Source organism: Taudactylus pleione, unplaced genomic scaffold, assembly GCF_031769625.1.
Source record: "Taudactylus pleione unplaced genomic scaffold, aTauple2 ptg000019l, whole genome shotgun sequence".
In the NCBI taxonomy this organism is placed as follows: Eukaryota; Metazoa; Chordata; class Amphibia; order Anura; family Myobatrachidae; genus Taudactylus; species Taudactylus pleione.
In genome coordinates, this window is record NW_028284421.1 from 14963345 (window position 1) to 14979367 (window position 16023).

The following is a 16023-nucleotide window of genomic DNA, read 5'->3' on the forward strand; positions in this document are numbered from 1 at the left end:
GCCAGCATCAATATGTTTAACGGGTGTGTCCAAAGGGTTCTGAAAGAAATCCCCACATTTTTAGCCAAAACTTGTGATTTTGCATTTTTTTTTCTCTCTTGGGGGCCTATTCATCATACTGTACCTTAAAAATCAATGGAGGTAATTAAGTTTAGAACTCGCATGGAGTTCTGCCTAATTACCGGAGGAATTCATCATTCCTCCTCTCCATCAGTATCTATTCCGAAAAGCTGTCAATTTTGTGATGACAGATTTTTGAGAAATAGATACTTTTCCCTATCTGCTCTACCTTATCGCAGCTGGAAACAGTGCTGCGCATGCGCTGTTACATTCGTAAATGCAGAGCATGCGCAGCACTACCTACAGCGGCGGTAAATTTGTGTGCCCCCCCAATCCCCCTCCCCCTCCGCTCACTTCCCCCCCATCCCACATACTTACCTGCCCACTTTATTGTGTTCTGCTGGGAGAACACAGTGTGCGAGCAACCAACGGAGCCAGAGGAGGGACCAGAGCGCCGGAGGGAGCTGCGGGGGACCTGACCAGCTGACCGCAGGTAAGTCTCACCTGCTATTCGCCACCTCACATAATTTTTGGAATTTGATGAATACCATAATTTCCATATCCCCATACTAATGTATGGGGAGTGTGGAAATTAACGCAGGGGGACTTAGCAAGGAGATATCAGTGTTATCTCCTGTGCTAAGTGTCATCATGAATACTAAAATAATGTTATTTAAAGAAAATGTCCTTAAAAACGTTATTTTAGTGTTGATGAATAGGCTCCTTGGTCTGGGATGGAGAAAATTTTTTTCTCCAGTTTTTTTTTCTCCATTTTCATTGTGTTTGTCCTTTTCCCGTGTTTTTTGGCAAAAACTGACGTTTTCACCAATGGCGAAAAAAAATAAATTTTTGCTGCTAATTGAATATGCCCCTAGGTGCCCCACTGCACAAACAGACATGCCTACTCTACAAGCCATATTCAGTGCTTGCATTCCGTACTGCTGCACAAAAACTTTATTTATGTTGTGACCAAAGGAAATAAATGACTTTATGTGTATTAAATGTTAGAATTCCTGGAAACAATGTTGTCTGATTTGCTCTTGTGTCTTGTTGTTGTTGTTGCAGAATGTGTGCCAGCTCTGTGATTCCTCCTGTAGACACTGCTCTGGCCCTGGAGCCAACCACTGCATATCGTGCAAAACCAATACTGCCTGGTCTCCTGAGGAAATGAAATGTATTAACTGTTGCGATTCACAAACTGATCAGAATGACTGCTGCTTTTGTGACTTGAATTCTGGTATGTACTAAAATCATACAATGATTACAGTCTACTTTTAATAGACCATTTTACTCCGTCCGGTCAGCGCTACACACGCGGTGCAGGCTGTGTCACAGTGACACAGTCTGCACCGCGGCCCGCATGGTACGCTACTCAGCAGCGTACCATGCGGGCATGACTCGAGTATAAGCCGAGGGGGTGCTTTTTCAGCACAAAAAATGTGCTGAAAAACTCGGCTTATACTCGAGTATATACGGTATATCATAAGAGCCATGATAGTAAGCGTAACAAATGCAGTTATTTCACAAAGCATTGGTATGGTGGTTTTTATCCCTATGTCGGTCTGTAAAATGTCCTGCTCAATTTCAGAATCATTTTCAGGCTTCAACAATCAAGCACCACAGAACAAGATAGGTAACTGAGGACCTCATTAAGAGCCGTTCGCAAAATGCGAGCGCTCGCTCTGAATGAGGGCGGCCGCATCTCTAAAAAGAGCCGGCCTCCTGGCCACTCGCTAAGCTGACTACCCACAGCTTTAGCGAGCAGCCAGGTTGATGGTCGCGATGGTCAAGACCTTGTGGTAGGGTCTCGTCTGCTGCAAGCCCCAGAGAGCTTCCGGCTCTAATAGAGCCAGAAGCTCTACCACTGGGGCCGCCCACAAATGGCAGGCGTTCATTTGGGAACGCCTCCGTTTGTGAAGCCACCTCCCCGCCATGCCTACAAAATGGGGCGAGCTGTCGATCACCATCGACAGCCGCCCCTTTTGTAGTGAGCCCCGGAGCGAGAGAATTTCTCTCTCGCTACAGGGCTTGCGTGAGACTCTGAGTGTGAAATAATATCCTATACAATTCATCACGGATCGCAATTGCAACTGTGTACTTAGATCAGCCGATAGTGCATACTGCATAGGCGTATGCACTGCAGTGCGCAGGTTGGCATTGCGATCGCACTGTGATCACGCATACAGATGGAAAGCCATCGCAGAGTGAGTGACAGGACATCAGCGTTTGGGTGAGGTGACGAGGGAGTGGTCAGAGAAACGCAGGCGTGCCTGTCCAATTGGACGCCGTTGCATGGACGTGCATAAATTATCCACTGCAATGGCTTACACAACTTGAGTACTCACTGTGTGCGACGAGACTTGCAATTTCTGAGACAGGTCAGGGCTGCTGTAATTGTGCGATGCATACACAGGACTGTGAGAAAATGGTAGTGGGTGTCTCTATGCTGGCTGTGCTGTTGCAAACTTTACAATATTTTCGCAGTACAACTGCGTGCGATTACAAAGCCACAATCGCAATAGCGATCCGTGATGAATCGGGCCTTAAGTACAGAAGAGCAAATGATGAAAGGGAAATTAAATGAACAAAAAGGACACAGAGAATCCTAAATTAATTAATGTAAGAATAATAGTGCTCCACAAGACAAAATTAAATCTATTTAACACTGTACTTTATGCCCCACCTGTTTGATTGTGATCTGTTCAAAAGGTGGCAGCTCTTTATGAGAGTACCTTGGAGGCTGCAACAGATTTTATTTATTTAACTTTATTTATAGGGTACCATATGTGGTCCGCAGTGCCGTACAGAGGGCAAATGAAAAGACAGTACATGGTAACACAGTACAATACAATAAGCAAAAACAGTATACAATTAACAAATACTGTAACACTACAATTCTCAACATAGCTACTGATGCCAGTTGGGCAAGGGCAATGTTTGTTACAAGCTGAAACCTGTACCCATAGGCTAGGGAGCAACTAGCAGGTCTAGAGCCACTGCAAGAGGATATGAAGGAAATGCAAGGATGAAGTGGAGTCCCTGGCAGAGAGTCCAATGAGGAAGAAAATGAATGTAGCTGGTAAGCAAGAGTAGAAGATGATGAGACAGGAAGGAGGAGGACCTGCTCATAGGAGCTTATATACTAAAAGGTCTGAGAGACAAACAGATGCCACAGGGGAGATGAGGGCAGGTAGCAAGAGTGGGGGGGATTGAGAATGGAAGAGGGTGAGGTGAAATTTGTTTCAACATGGTTAAGCAGTGAGCTGGTATGCTTTCATGAACAGATGGGTTTTCAGCACTTGTTTGAAGCTATGCAGGTTAGGGGATAGTCTGATAGAATGTGGGAGAACATTCCAGTAATGGTGGGCAGCATGTGAGAAATCTTGGATTCGGGAGTGAGATGTAGTAACCAGAGTGGAGGAAAGGCGATGGTCATTGGCAGAACGGAGTTTGCAGGAATGAGTATGTAGGGAGATGATGTTAAAGATGTAGGGGGCAGTGGAGTTGGAGAGGGCCTTACACATGAGAGTGAGGAGTTTGAAGAGGGTTCTGTAGGGGAGAGGGAGCCAGTGTTGGACTTGGCAGAGAGGGGTGGAAGATGTGGAGTGGTGGGAGAGGAAGATAAGAGTAGCTGCAGCATTAACTACAGATAGGAGAGGAGCAAGACGAGAGCAGGGGAGGCCAGTAAGAAGAAGATTCCATTATTCAAGAGAAAATGATCAATGAGTTGACGATAGTTCTGGTAGTATCCTGGGAGAGGTAGGGTCTCTATGTGAGCGATGTTGTGGAGCTGGAAATGACAGGCTTGGGCAAGAGATTGAGGACCTTATTCAGAGGCGGGCGTGACCGCACGGCCGCCTCGATGTTTGGCCAGTGCGCATGCGCATGAGGGAGCCGGCTCCCTCGTGCGCATGCGTGAGATCCGCTACGACCGACAGCGCCGGTCGTAGCGGGTCTCTTTCCAAAGGGGGCAAGCTATCAAAGTTGATTGACAGCTCGCCCTGTTTGGAAGGCGGGCAGGGGGGGTGGCAGCCCAAACGGAGGCGTTCCCATGGGAACGCCTACCGTTTGGGGGAGGCCCCACTGACATCACAAGTGATGTCAGTGGAGAGCTTCCGGCTCTGACAGAGCCAGAAGCTCTCCGGGGCTTACGACAAGTGAGACCCTACCCTAGGGTCTCGTCGTAAGCCCCGATGGTCGCGATGGTCTCTGACCATTGCGACCATCACCCGAGCGGTCGTTAGAGCTGTGGGTGTAAACCCACAGCCTAACGACTGAAACAGAGGTGGGCGGTCAGGATGCAAGCGGCCGCCCAGTTTCTGAGCGACCGCTTGCATCCTCCGACCGCCTCTGAATGAGGTCCTGAATGTGGGGGGTGAAAGAGAGGGAGGAATCAAGAGTGATGCCCAGGCAGCTGACTTTTGGAACAGAGGGGATAGTAGTGTTGACAACAGTGATAGAGATGTTTGGGGAGACTCTTAAGGGAGGGAAGACCATGAGTTCAGTATTGGCAATGTTGAGTTTGAGAGTGTACAGACATCCAGGAGGTGATGGCAGAGAGGCAGCTGGACACCCGAGAGAGGAGGGAGGGGGAGAGATCCTGAGAGAAGCATTAGAGTTGAGTGTCGTCGGCACAGAGGTAATACTGAAGGAACGGATACTGAAGGAATGGTTGAGTTCACTTAGGGAGGAGGTATACAAAGAAAAGAGCAAAGGGCTGAGGACAGAGCCCTGCAGGATGCCCACAGGAATTATGGATGGGGGGAGATTAAATCAGTGGCAGAGACAGAGAAGGAGCAGTTGGTGAGGTAGGAGGTGAACCAGGAGAGAACGGTGTCAGAGAGGGCTGTGGACTGGAGGGTGCGCAGCAGGAGAGGGGGATCCACAGTGTCAAAGGCTGCAGGTGCGCCTACTGTGTCATAATTAGAGATGAGCGGGTTCGGATCAAAGAGATCTGAACCCATCCGAAAGAAGGGAATCAGAGTCGGATCCAAGTGGGCTCGGATGTTCCCGCCGACTCGGATCTCTCAAAACGAGGCAAAACCATACAGCCGAAATCTCGCGGCTCGCGAGCTTTTGTCTCTATATATAAGGGACGCGACGGGTGCCATTTCACTCCGGCTGTGGAGACTGAACAGGGAGGGTTAGTAGTGTAGGGCTGGGGAGAGGTGCTGTGCTGTTCTGTCTGCTGTGTCCTGTTCTGTCTGCTGTATCCTGGGCTGGTGCTGATCCATTCTGGGCAGGTGTTGTGTTGTGCTGTCTGCTGTGTCCATCTGGGCTGTTGCTGCTGATCCATCAGGGCTGGTGCTGTGCTGTCTGCTGTGTCCATCTGGGCTGTTGCTGATCCATCTGGGCTGGTGCTGTCTGCTGTGCTGTCTGCTGCATCCATCTGGGCCCAAATTATGGACCCAAATAAAGTGTATTTTTTGTGTAATATATATTTGTCTTGTGCGTGTTAGGCTTAACCGCACAAAATACAGCAAGTCAGCAATGCAAGCTAGTGCTGCCCGACTCCAGTCGTCATCAATCGGTGCTCTGGGCCAAGTTCTTCTGGAGCTGACAAAAAATAAAAATCATAATTTGTCTTTTTTTCTAATATTTTTGTGTGCGCACACTACTGCACGTGTGTGAATTTTGTAACCGCACCTTGGCTACACTATTGGTGATTGTGACACTGCTTTAAGACTGCAGAAAATATGGAGAGCTGTCACATGACAGGAGAGCAAGGCCAAGAACCACATGTTGTAGCTGCCGCCAGAAGTCATCATGATAATGCAAGGCCATCAACTTCCTTGTCCTCTAGTTCAGGAGCTAAAAAAAAATAAAAATAAAGTGTCCTTTTTTTATCTTTGTCTGTGTGCGTGTTAGGCTTAACCGCACAAGGTCCAGCCAGCAACACAAGTTGCAACTTAGTGCTGCCCGACTCCAGTCGTCATCAGTCGGTGATCTGGGCCCAAGTTCTGGAGCTGAAAAGAAAAAAATATATATATTTTTTGTCTAATATTTGTCTGTGTGCACACGACTGCACGTGTGTGAATTTTGTAACCGCACCTTGGTTACACTATTGGTGCTTGTGACACTGCTTCAAGACTGCAGAAAATATGGAGGGCCAGTTCAAGAGCCACATGTTGTAGCTGTCGCCAACAGTGCAAGGCTGTCAACTTCCTCGTCTTCTATGAAGGCCCATGCCCCAGAGCTTAAGTCACGCCATCGATATGGTAAAGCAAGTTTTACTGAAGTTAATTTTCCTTTAGATAAACAAAAAATTGGCAATATGCCATTCACTACACGAAGTGGCAAGGAAAGGATAAGGGCTTGGCCTTTCTTTATGAAGACTGCTGATTCTGATAGCCCTTCTGCTTGTAGTAGTAGTAGTAGTGGTGGTGGATGTGGTATGATTTACCGCCGGACCCCTGCCCGGTGGTTGGAATCCCAACACCAGGAGGCCGGCAGAGGGGGATATCCCGATCGTCGAAGGTAAGTATAGACTAACCTATTTCTAACCCCCTATCCCTAAACCTCACTTAGGGGTGCCTAACCTTAACCTTCCCCCCCAGTGCCTAACCCTAATCCCCCCTCTAAGTGCCTAAACCTAACCCCCCCTTCCCCGCCGCCTAAACCTAAATCCCCCGGGGAAGGGCCAAACCCTAAGTCCCCCCCGGGGGTGCCTAACCCTAACCCTCCCTCCCCCTAGCCTAACCCTAACTTTCCGGGGGGGAGCCTAACCCTAAGTCCCCCCCGAGAGCCCTAAACCTAACCCTCCCCCCCGCGACTGCAGTGGCGCCTGGCATCCCTTCGATCGGGATGCCAGGCGCCGGTCTCCCGGCAACGGTAAAATTACAGGTGTCTAGATTTAGATGCCTGTCATTTAACCCTCGTTGGGATTAAGAAGTCGGGAAGCCGGCTGTCGGGATTAGGTCCACCGGCTTCCCGACTGCATACCGTGGTGGTGGTCCAATTAAAAATTTGAAAGCTCCGGAAAAACCAACTGTGCGCTCTGAGAAATCGAAATCACAAATCCCTGAGGAGAGTGCAAGTGTGCCTGCGGTTGCCATGTGTGAGCCGATATCGAAATACTAGTGTACTGGAGTATCCTCCAAGTTCCAACATTTGTGTGCCCTCTGTAAATGTGGGGAAGGGCAGTCAACATCTTGCACATGTAGTCATTGAGGATGCTTCTGTGGAATTGCACATGGAGGAGGATATTTTTGTAGTTGAAGGCACTAAGGATGATGAGGATGTTGATGATGAAGATGTTGGTGATGAGGATTTTGATGCCGAGGATGTCCTTTGTGTAAGTAAGGCAACAGCTGTTGCCCATGGATTGAAAAAGCCAAAGACCATTGTTGTCATGCCGGGACAAAAGACAAAAAAAATCTACTTCTCACGTGTGGAATTTATTTCCACCCCGATCCGGACAAAAGTTGTCAAGCCATATGTGACCATTGCCATGCAAGAGTGAGTAGAGGGAGGGACCTAAACCTCTTAGGAACCTCCTCCTTGTTACGTCACTTGGAGCGCGTTCATCAAATATCAAACTGTACGTCGCCAAGTTCCAAAACTCAAAATGTAACAAGTCCAGTGTCACCTACATGCTCCCTCTCTGTGAAATCCAAGCGCCTTAGATCTCCAACACCAACACTTGCATCATCAACATCCTCATTCATCATTGGGAGTAGTCCTGCTGCATCCAATGTTGGTATTCAAAGCATGATTGACTCCTCTCCTATCCGTGATTCCTCAGAAGGATCCTTGATGACTACGTCTGTTGCTGCTGCTGCTGCTGTTGCTGTGAGTGGATCTTCATCCCAAAAGGGGACCCGGAGGAAGACTACTTGTAGTGAAGCTCCAAAAAAAAATTAACTGTCAAACAATTGTTTGCAAGGGCAAACAAGTATGACAGCAATCACACAGTTGCACAGCGGATTACTAAAGCCATAACAGCTATGCTGGTATTAGATGTGCGTCCAGTATCCGCCATTACCGCAGTGGGATTTCAACAGTTAATTGAGGTCATGTGTCCTCGCTACCAGATCCCTTCTAGATTCCACTTTGCTAGAACAGCAATTCCAAATCTGTACAAGGACATTAAAAAAACCTTATTAATGTCCTCAGAAATGCCGTTGTACCCACTGTCCACTTGACCACTGATATGTGGACAAGTGGGACAGGACAAACTAAGGATTACATGACTGTGACAGGCCACTGGGCAGGTGTATTGCTTACAACAGCAACAGCAGCAGCAACATCTACCAAAAGACAGCTGATACAGAGGCAGGCTACTCTTTGTATAACTGATTTCACTAAGAGGCATAACGCTGAGAACCTCTTAGAAAAACTCAGGAAAATCATAGCTAAATGGATTACCCCTCTTGGACTTTCCTCGGGATTTGTGATTTCGGACAATGCCACCAATATTGTGAGAGCATTACATCTGGGTGAATTCCAACATATCCCATGTTTTGCGCACACAATTAATTTGGTGGTGCAACATTTTTTTAAAAATGACAGGGGCGTGCAGGAGATGCTCTCCGTGGCCCGCAAAATATCCGGACATTTTAGACATTCGGCAAATGCTTGTCGAAGATTGCATGACCAGCAGGTACAGTTAAATTTGCCCTGCCATCAGCTGAAGCAAGAGGTAGTAACTCAGTGGAATTCTACCCTCTACATGCTTCAGCGGATGGAGGAACAGCAAAAGGCTATCCAGGGCTATACAATGGCCTATGACATAGGCCGTGGAGGGGGAATGCACCTTACTCAAGCTCAGTGGAGAATAATTTCCGTGTTGTGCAAGGTTCTCAAACCCTTTGAACTTGCCACACGTGAAGTTAGTTCAGACACTGCCAGCTTGAGTCAGGTCATTCCCCTCATCAGTCTTTTGAAAAAACAGCTGGAGAAGCTGAAAGTGGAGGTGAAATGGAGCGATTGAGCAAAGTATGTCGGACTGGTGGATCAAGCCCTTGATTCACCTCACCGGGATCCAAGACTCATCAATCTATTGAAATCTGAAAAATATATCTTGGCGACCATTCTGGATCCTAAGTTTAAGTCCTACCTTGTGAGTTTTTTTTCCTGCAGACTCAATTCTAAAACTGTGCAAAGAGCTGTTGGTAAAAAAAATTGTCAGCTGCAGCCGCACGTGAAATGCCATCATCTCCTCCTTCAGTTTCTGCAGCTGCCAGGAAAAAAATAAATTTTCCTTACAGAATGCCTGCTGGTCATGCAGATCGTTCACCAAAAAATGACATCTAGTCGGGCCTGAGAGAACTGCCTACTAGTGACGTGTCTTCTACCGTGACTATATGTGATACGGTCTCCATTCACAGATTGGTGGAGGACTATTTCAGAGATAACATCCTAATAGGCATGTCAGACAGTCCCTTTCTGTACTGGCAGGAAAGAGGCAATTTGGAGTCCCATACACAAACTGGCTTAGCATTACTTAAGTTGCCCACCCTCCAGTTTTCAGTGCAGCTGGCAACCTTGTCAGTGATCGGCGTAGAAGGTTACTTCCTCAAAATGTGGAAAAGATGATGTTCATTAAAATGAATTACAAATTCCATGAGGAAGACCTCTACCAACAATTACATGAAAAAATTAAAGAGGCGCCTATGGTGGATTTCAGCGGGGACGAATTAATATTGTGTGAAGAAGAGGATGTACACACTGATGGGGATGACGAGGACGACAACAACTTGAAATGTAAAGCCAGTTTGTGTATGGGATCATTTTCATTTCCATGTCCAATGCACATTGGCAGCTTGTTTTATGGGGGTCCATACAAACCAATCATTTCAGCCACAATTGGCAGTCCTTGTCACTGAAATGATTGGTTTGTTAAACTGTGAATGTCCTGTTTCATATACAACATAAGGGTGCACCTTTTTCCTTTCCATTATGTGCTTTTTGGGACATTGCTGCCTGACATTTTAAATTAATGTTATGGTTGGTTTAGGAACCAATGGTTTGTTTTAAATTAATTTTTTATCAATTTTACAGCCAGGGGCTGCACCAATTAATTTCTTTTTATTAATTATTCGGCATGGGGCTGCACCCAATGAATTGTTTTTTACTTTTTAAATTAAATTATTATTAATTATTCAGCCCAGGGCTGCACCAATGAATTGTTTTTTCATGAATTTATTATCAATTCAATTAATTTATTTTTATGAATTATTCAGCCAGGGGCTGCACCCAATGAATTGTTTTTTACTTTTTTAATTAAATTATTATTAATTATTCAGCCCGGGGCTGCACCAATTAATTGTTTTTTAATTAATTTATTATCAATTTTACAGCCAGGGGCTGCACCAATGAATGTTTTTTTAATTAATTTGTTATCAGTTTTACAGCCAGGGGTTGCACCAACTATCAACTATCAATTCTTTAATCCTCAAGGGTATCCCAACCATCATCTTTGCACAGTCCTCAACTCTATTAATAATTATATCAATCAGTTTTGAGCTAGCAAGCTGGATGCAACCTTTTGGCCCTTTAACTAGATGAAAAAAAATCAATATTGTGAGCTGTAAGGTGGTCAAAATTGACTGGAGATGAGTGGAAATAAATGTTATTGAGGTTATTAATACTGTAGGAACAAAAAAAAGCCAATTTTATATGATTTTAGGTGTTTATTTTTATTTTTTAAGAAAAAATTCAGATCCAAAACCAAAACACGACAACAAAACACGGGGATGAGGTTTTGGCAAAATCAATCCAGATCCAAAACCAGGGGAGATCCAGATCCAAAACCAAAACATGGGGGTCGGCGCACATATCTAGTTATAATTGCATTCAAATTTACTGAGAAGTATATTAATTTGTGGGCCAAGGTGGTGTCATCAGCAGGATGCAAAACTACACGGTTTAATGGAAGGAATTGGGTGGATTGGGAGGAAATCCCTGCTGCAAGCTGTCCAATGGAAGGAATTGGGTGGATTGAGAGGAAATCCCTGCTGCAAGTGAACTAGGCAGCACACAATCACATCTACTTCTGCACTGCAGTGTAAAAAACCCTCCAAGATTTAATTTATGAGATGACATTTCACTTTTCCTGCAACTCTGAGGAGCCAGTGGTCAACTCAATCCCATATTTTCATTGGACAACTTTTACTTCTACAGGATAGTAGGTTTTAAAATATGCCTCTTTCATTGGGGGAGATTTATCAAATCTTGGGGGTTTATTTACTAAGTGTCGGGTTGTAATACCCAACACTTTTGTTCGTGTTCATGCCTGATATTTAAAAGGGCAGTGCTTTTACTAGCCATGTCTAGCTAGTGCGCGTACCTGAAAAAGTGGGTGTGGCCTTGTGGCTAGGGGTGTGGCCTCAAGTGAAATTCTACGCCCACAAGCTACTCCCCTTGTTTTCATTTTGCTGGGGGCATGCCCACTGCTCCGGGAGCTGATGGATATGCCCCCAGCTCCTCTTTCCAGTGAATAAACACAGCGAGCATGTGAATAAGTATTTTGTTACCTATATGAGTTCTTTGCAACAAGGAACCTCTGAAGAAATTGATCCTCCCTGGACAGGCTGTGTCTTGGCAGTTGTCGGTTTTCACTATTCATGCAGGAGATCACATGGTCCGGAAGCCGCCTGTTGGCATAGGAATAAAGCCAAATTAATCAACATGCAACAGAGGTTCTCGCCAGTACCACCCCCCTGTATCTCAACACCACCATCCCCCTGTCACTCTCCAATACCATCCACCTCGGTTTCTCCAATACATCCCACTGTCCTGCTCCAGCTCCTCTTTGCCCACATTGCCACCTCCATTTTGCCCCAGCACCATCTCCTCTGTGCCCCCAGTGTCAACCCTCTCCCTACATCACAACATGCTCCCACAAAACAGCAAAACCCTCTCCCCTCGCAACACTCCTCACAGCCCCCTTCAGCACAGCCCTCCTCACATCAAAGCCCCCATCACATCAGAACCTCCTCACATAATAGCCCCCTCACATCATAGCCCCCATCAGCACAGCCCTCCTCACATCTTAGTCCCTCAGCACAGCCCTCCTCACATCATACCACCCTTCAACACAACCCTCCTCACATCATAGCCCCCCTCACATCATGGCCCCGCTCAGCACAGTCCTCCTCATATCTTAGCCCCCTCAGCACAGTCCTCCTCACATCTTAGCCCCCTCAGCACAGTCCTCCTCACATCTTAGCCCCCTCAGCACAGTCCTCCTCACATCTTAGCCACCTCAGCACAGTCCTCCGCACATCGTAGCCCCCTCAACACAGCCCTCCTCACATCGTTGCCCCCTCACAGCCCTCCTCACATCATAGCCCCCCTACAGCCCTCCTCACATCATAGCCCCCCTTACAGCCCTCCTCACATCATAGCCCACCCTACAGCCCTCCTCACATCATAGCCCCACTCGGCACAGTCCCCCTTACAGCCCTCCTCACATCATAGCCCCCCTCAGCACAGCCCTCCTCATATCATAGCCCGCCTCAGCACAGCCCCCCCTCATATCACAGCCCTCCTCACATCATAGCCCCACTCAGCACAGCCCTCACATCATAGCCTCCTCACATCATAGCCCCTCTTACAGCCCTCCTCACATCATAGCCCCCCTTAGCACAGCCCTCCTCACATCATAGCCCCCTCACAGCCCTCCTCACATCATAGTCCCCTCACAGCTATCCTCACATCATAGCACCCCTCAGCACAGCACTCCACACATCTTAGCCCCCTCATAGCCCTCCTCAGCACAGCCCTCCTCAAAAAAGCCCCTCTCATCACCCCACCAGTAGTCAACTTACCTGTCGGGTCCTGCCCAGTGGGGATTGGCGGGGGCAGCGAGGGACTGTCGATGACAGCACAGCCACTTTACTGGAGAACTGGCGGGCCAGCACTATATGTGCTGTGACATGTCTGCCTCTGAGGAGAGGGGTGAGAGCGGAGGGAAGGAGACGAGAGGAGGGGGAGGGACCCGGCCAGGGGGAGGCAGCCGGCAACAGCAACACTGCCACAGGCATGGAGAGCGCCTCACTAGCCTGTTGCCTCCCTGCAATGCAGGCTATGCTGAGCGTGTTGCGCCAGTGCTGCACGCACCACTTGCTCACCCCCCCGTTGATGCCGACAGCAAGCTGGGAGGGTGGGCCTTTAATAGGCTGCCCTCTCTTCTCACGAGAGAGGCTCAGCCGCGGCCAGGCACTAACAGGCAAGGCTGCCTGTGTAAAACACTAATTGTACAGGGGCCGGGTGTCGGGAGGCGGGGCTAGTAGGTAGGAGAGGACTGGAGGCAGGCGAGGATTAAAGAAAGGTGAGGAGGCAAGTGGGTAGATGGGAGTGGACTGGAGGCGGGTGAGGCGGGCGGGCAGGTGAGGATTGGAGTCAGGCGAGGAGCCAGTGAGATGTGCGGGTAGGCAGGAAAGGACAGGATGGGGGCAGGAACATGGGCAAGGAGGCGTGCTGGTAGGCAGGAGAGGACTGGAGGCAGGCAGCTAAGTGGGGAATTGAGCTTGTGAATGTAAAGTGAAAAAAAAGTAACTTAAGCTGCATACACACACAACGATTTTGTTACCAACGATTTTATGAACGATTTTCTGTCAGATTATCTGTCAGATTTTTTAAAGTGTAATGAACGATTTTTTGAACTACAAACTATTTTTGTAACTTCCCTTAATAAAAATCGTTCAGTTGGTCAGTCAGAATGAACTACAAACTACAACGGGAACACGCATGAACGATAATCGTTCATCGTTATAACTCTGAAACTGAAGGATTTATAACGACGTCGTTATAGTTAAATCGTTCAAATAATCGTTATGTGTGTATGCACCTCTAGTGTTAATCATCTTCTTACTTAGGGTGTCAGAGTTGCTGGGACCTCCCTTACAGCTCACTACCGCTCAATTCCACCAGTAAGCTAATGCCAGTGACCTATCTCTCTCTCCACCCACCCACTGGGAGGGCCCATGGCCATGCCTAGTGCCCACACAGCATAGTCTGCCTCTGCTGGCAGATGTGGCATTGTGCAGTAGCAGAGGAGGAGGTGGTCAGGGAATCCTGGCTGCCACAATGAAGCCGAAAGCAGTGCACCTGGAGCCGACACCCGGGAGTCTGTCTTCGATTAAACAAATGCCGGCGTTGGACTCCAGCCACAGCCAGCGCCCTCTGATCTGTCCGGAGCTCGCGCTTCACCAGAACCGCTCTACCTACACCCCTGGATATATGGGGGCCTTAACACACCATGTGAAAAACCTTTCCTTAAAGCGTCATTATCAGATCAAACTAATTTACTCCTCCACCTCCCAGACGTTGTTCTATGTATGTAAGAGAACATTGGGCCTGATTCAGATGTGGATACAAATGCCATCGCAGCTGTGATTTCTCAAGGATCGCAATTGCAATAATATGCTAATGATATTAGGGATGTGCGCCGGACCATTTTTGCCGGATTTGGATTTGGTTCTAATTCGTCGTCCGGCTTTGGATTTGGATTTGCCAAACTGCGGTGACTGGCTTTGGATTTGGATTTGGATTTTTTTTACAAAAATTGACAAAAAAAGCTAAAATCACATAAATTGGTCTTTTTTTTCTTCCTAGAGTATTATTAACCTCAATAACATTAATTTCCAGTCAATTTAGACCATATCACAGCTTATAATATTGTTTTCAACATTATTGGCCAAAGGTTGCAGTGAGCTGACTGGTTACTAAGCGACAAAGCAGCGGCACAATGACACAGACACCACAGTATAAAGCACATCTATGACACATTGCCACACAGCAGTGGCAGAAATGAAAAGTAGTGCACCCACCCAGTGGGTACGGCCAGCAGAGTCACAGTACTTGTTTACATAGTGGGCTACGGCCCAAAGAGTCACAGTGCACAATCTTATTCACATTACACCGCACATAGGGCCTGATTCACATTACACCATAAAGTAGTGTCTCTTATTTATGTTATGACACACAGTAGTGCCCCTTTTACACAATGCCCACAGTAGTGCCCCTTTTACACAATGCCCACAGTAGCGGTGTCCCTTACACAATGCCCCCAGCAGTGGTGCCCCCTATGCAGTCCCCTTAGTAGTAGGGTCCCCTATACAGTGCCCCCAGTAGTATGCCCCCCATTAGCATGCCACCCAGTAGTATGCCCCCCAGTAGTATGCCCCCCCTTAGCAGGCCCCCCCAGTAGTATGCCCCCCATTAGCAGCCCCCCCAGTAGTATGGCCCCCCCAGTAGTAGGCTGCCCCAGTAGCAGGCCCCCCTCAGTAGTAGGCTGCCCCAGTAGTAGCCCCCCTGTAGTATGGCCCCCCCTGTTGTATGGCCCCCCCAGTAGTAGTAAGCCCCCCCAGTAGTATGCCCCCACAGTAGTATGGCCCCCCCAGTAGCAGGCCCCTCAGTAGTATGGCCCCCCCCAGTAGCGGACCCCCCCAGTAGTATAGCCCCCCCAGTAGCAGGCCCCTCAGTAGTATGGATGCCCAGTAGCAGACCCCCCCAGTTGTATAGCCCCCCCAGTAGCAGACCCCCCCAGTAGTATAGCCCCCCCAGTAGCAGACCCCCCCCAGTAGCGCCCCCGGCCCTTGCACAACTTTCACAAGTAAAAAAAAAAAAAAAAACTTACCTGATTCCTGATTTCCCGCGCCTTCCGCTCTGCTGAGCCTGTCACACACTGCGGAGGGAGCCGGAAGACGGAGCACATGTGTGAGCTCCAGCCGGCTCTCTCCGTGCAGCAGCCAATGAGAGTCTGTGTGACTCTCATTGGCTGCTGTAACAAACACACAGCTGCCGCTGGCGGCTGTGTGTTTGTATCTGTGTAGGGCAGAGCGCTATCACGGCGCTCTGCCCTACACAATAGGAGACCTGATGTCGGATTCTCTAGTGAGAATCCGACATCAGGCGGCCGCCGTTCGGCCCCGAACGGGGATCCGAGTCAGGCGGTGAACACCCGAACAGGGTTCGGGTGGACTCGGATCCCCAATGTTCGGAGCGGTTCGGATT

The 16023-nt window shown here is 48.1% G+C and overlaps 1 protein-coding gene across 2 annotated transcripts in view; it reads left to right on the forward strand.

Moving 5' to 3' along the window:
• The window catches only part of LOC148540344 (proprotein convertase subtilisin/kexin type 5-like), a 150511-nt gene that overhangs the window by 122873 nt on the left and 11615 nt on the right, over positions 1-16023 (forward strand). For both annotated transcript variants that reach the window (XM_088443472.1, XM_088443473.1), the window contains one exon: positions 1126-1297. In XM_088443472.1, coding sequence (XP_088299598.1) covers positions 1126-1297 — 172 coding nt within the window. The remainder of the gene's footprint in view (positions 1-1125; positions 1298-16023) is intronic.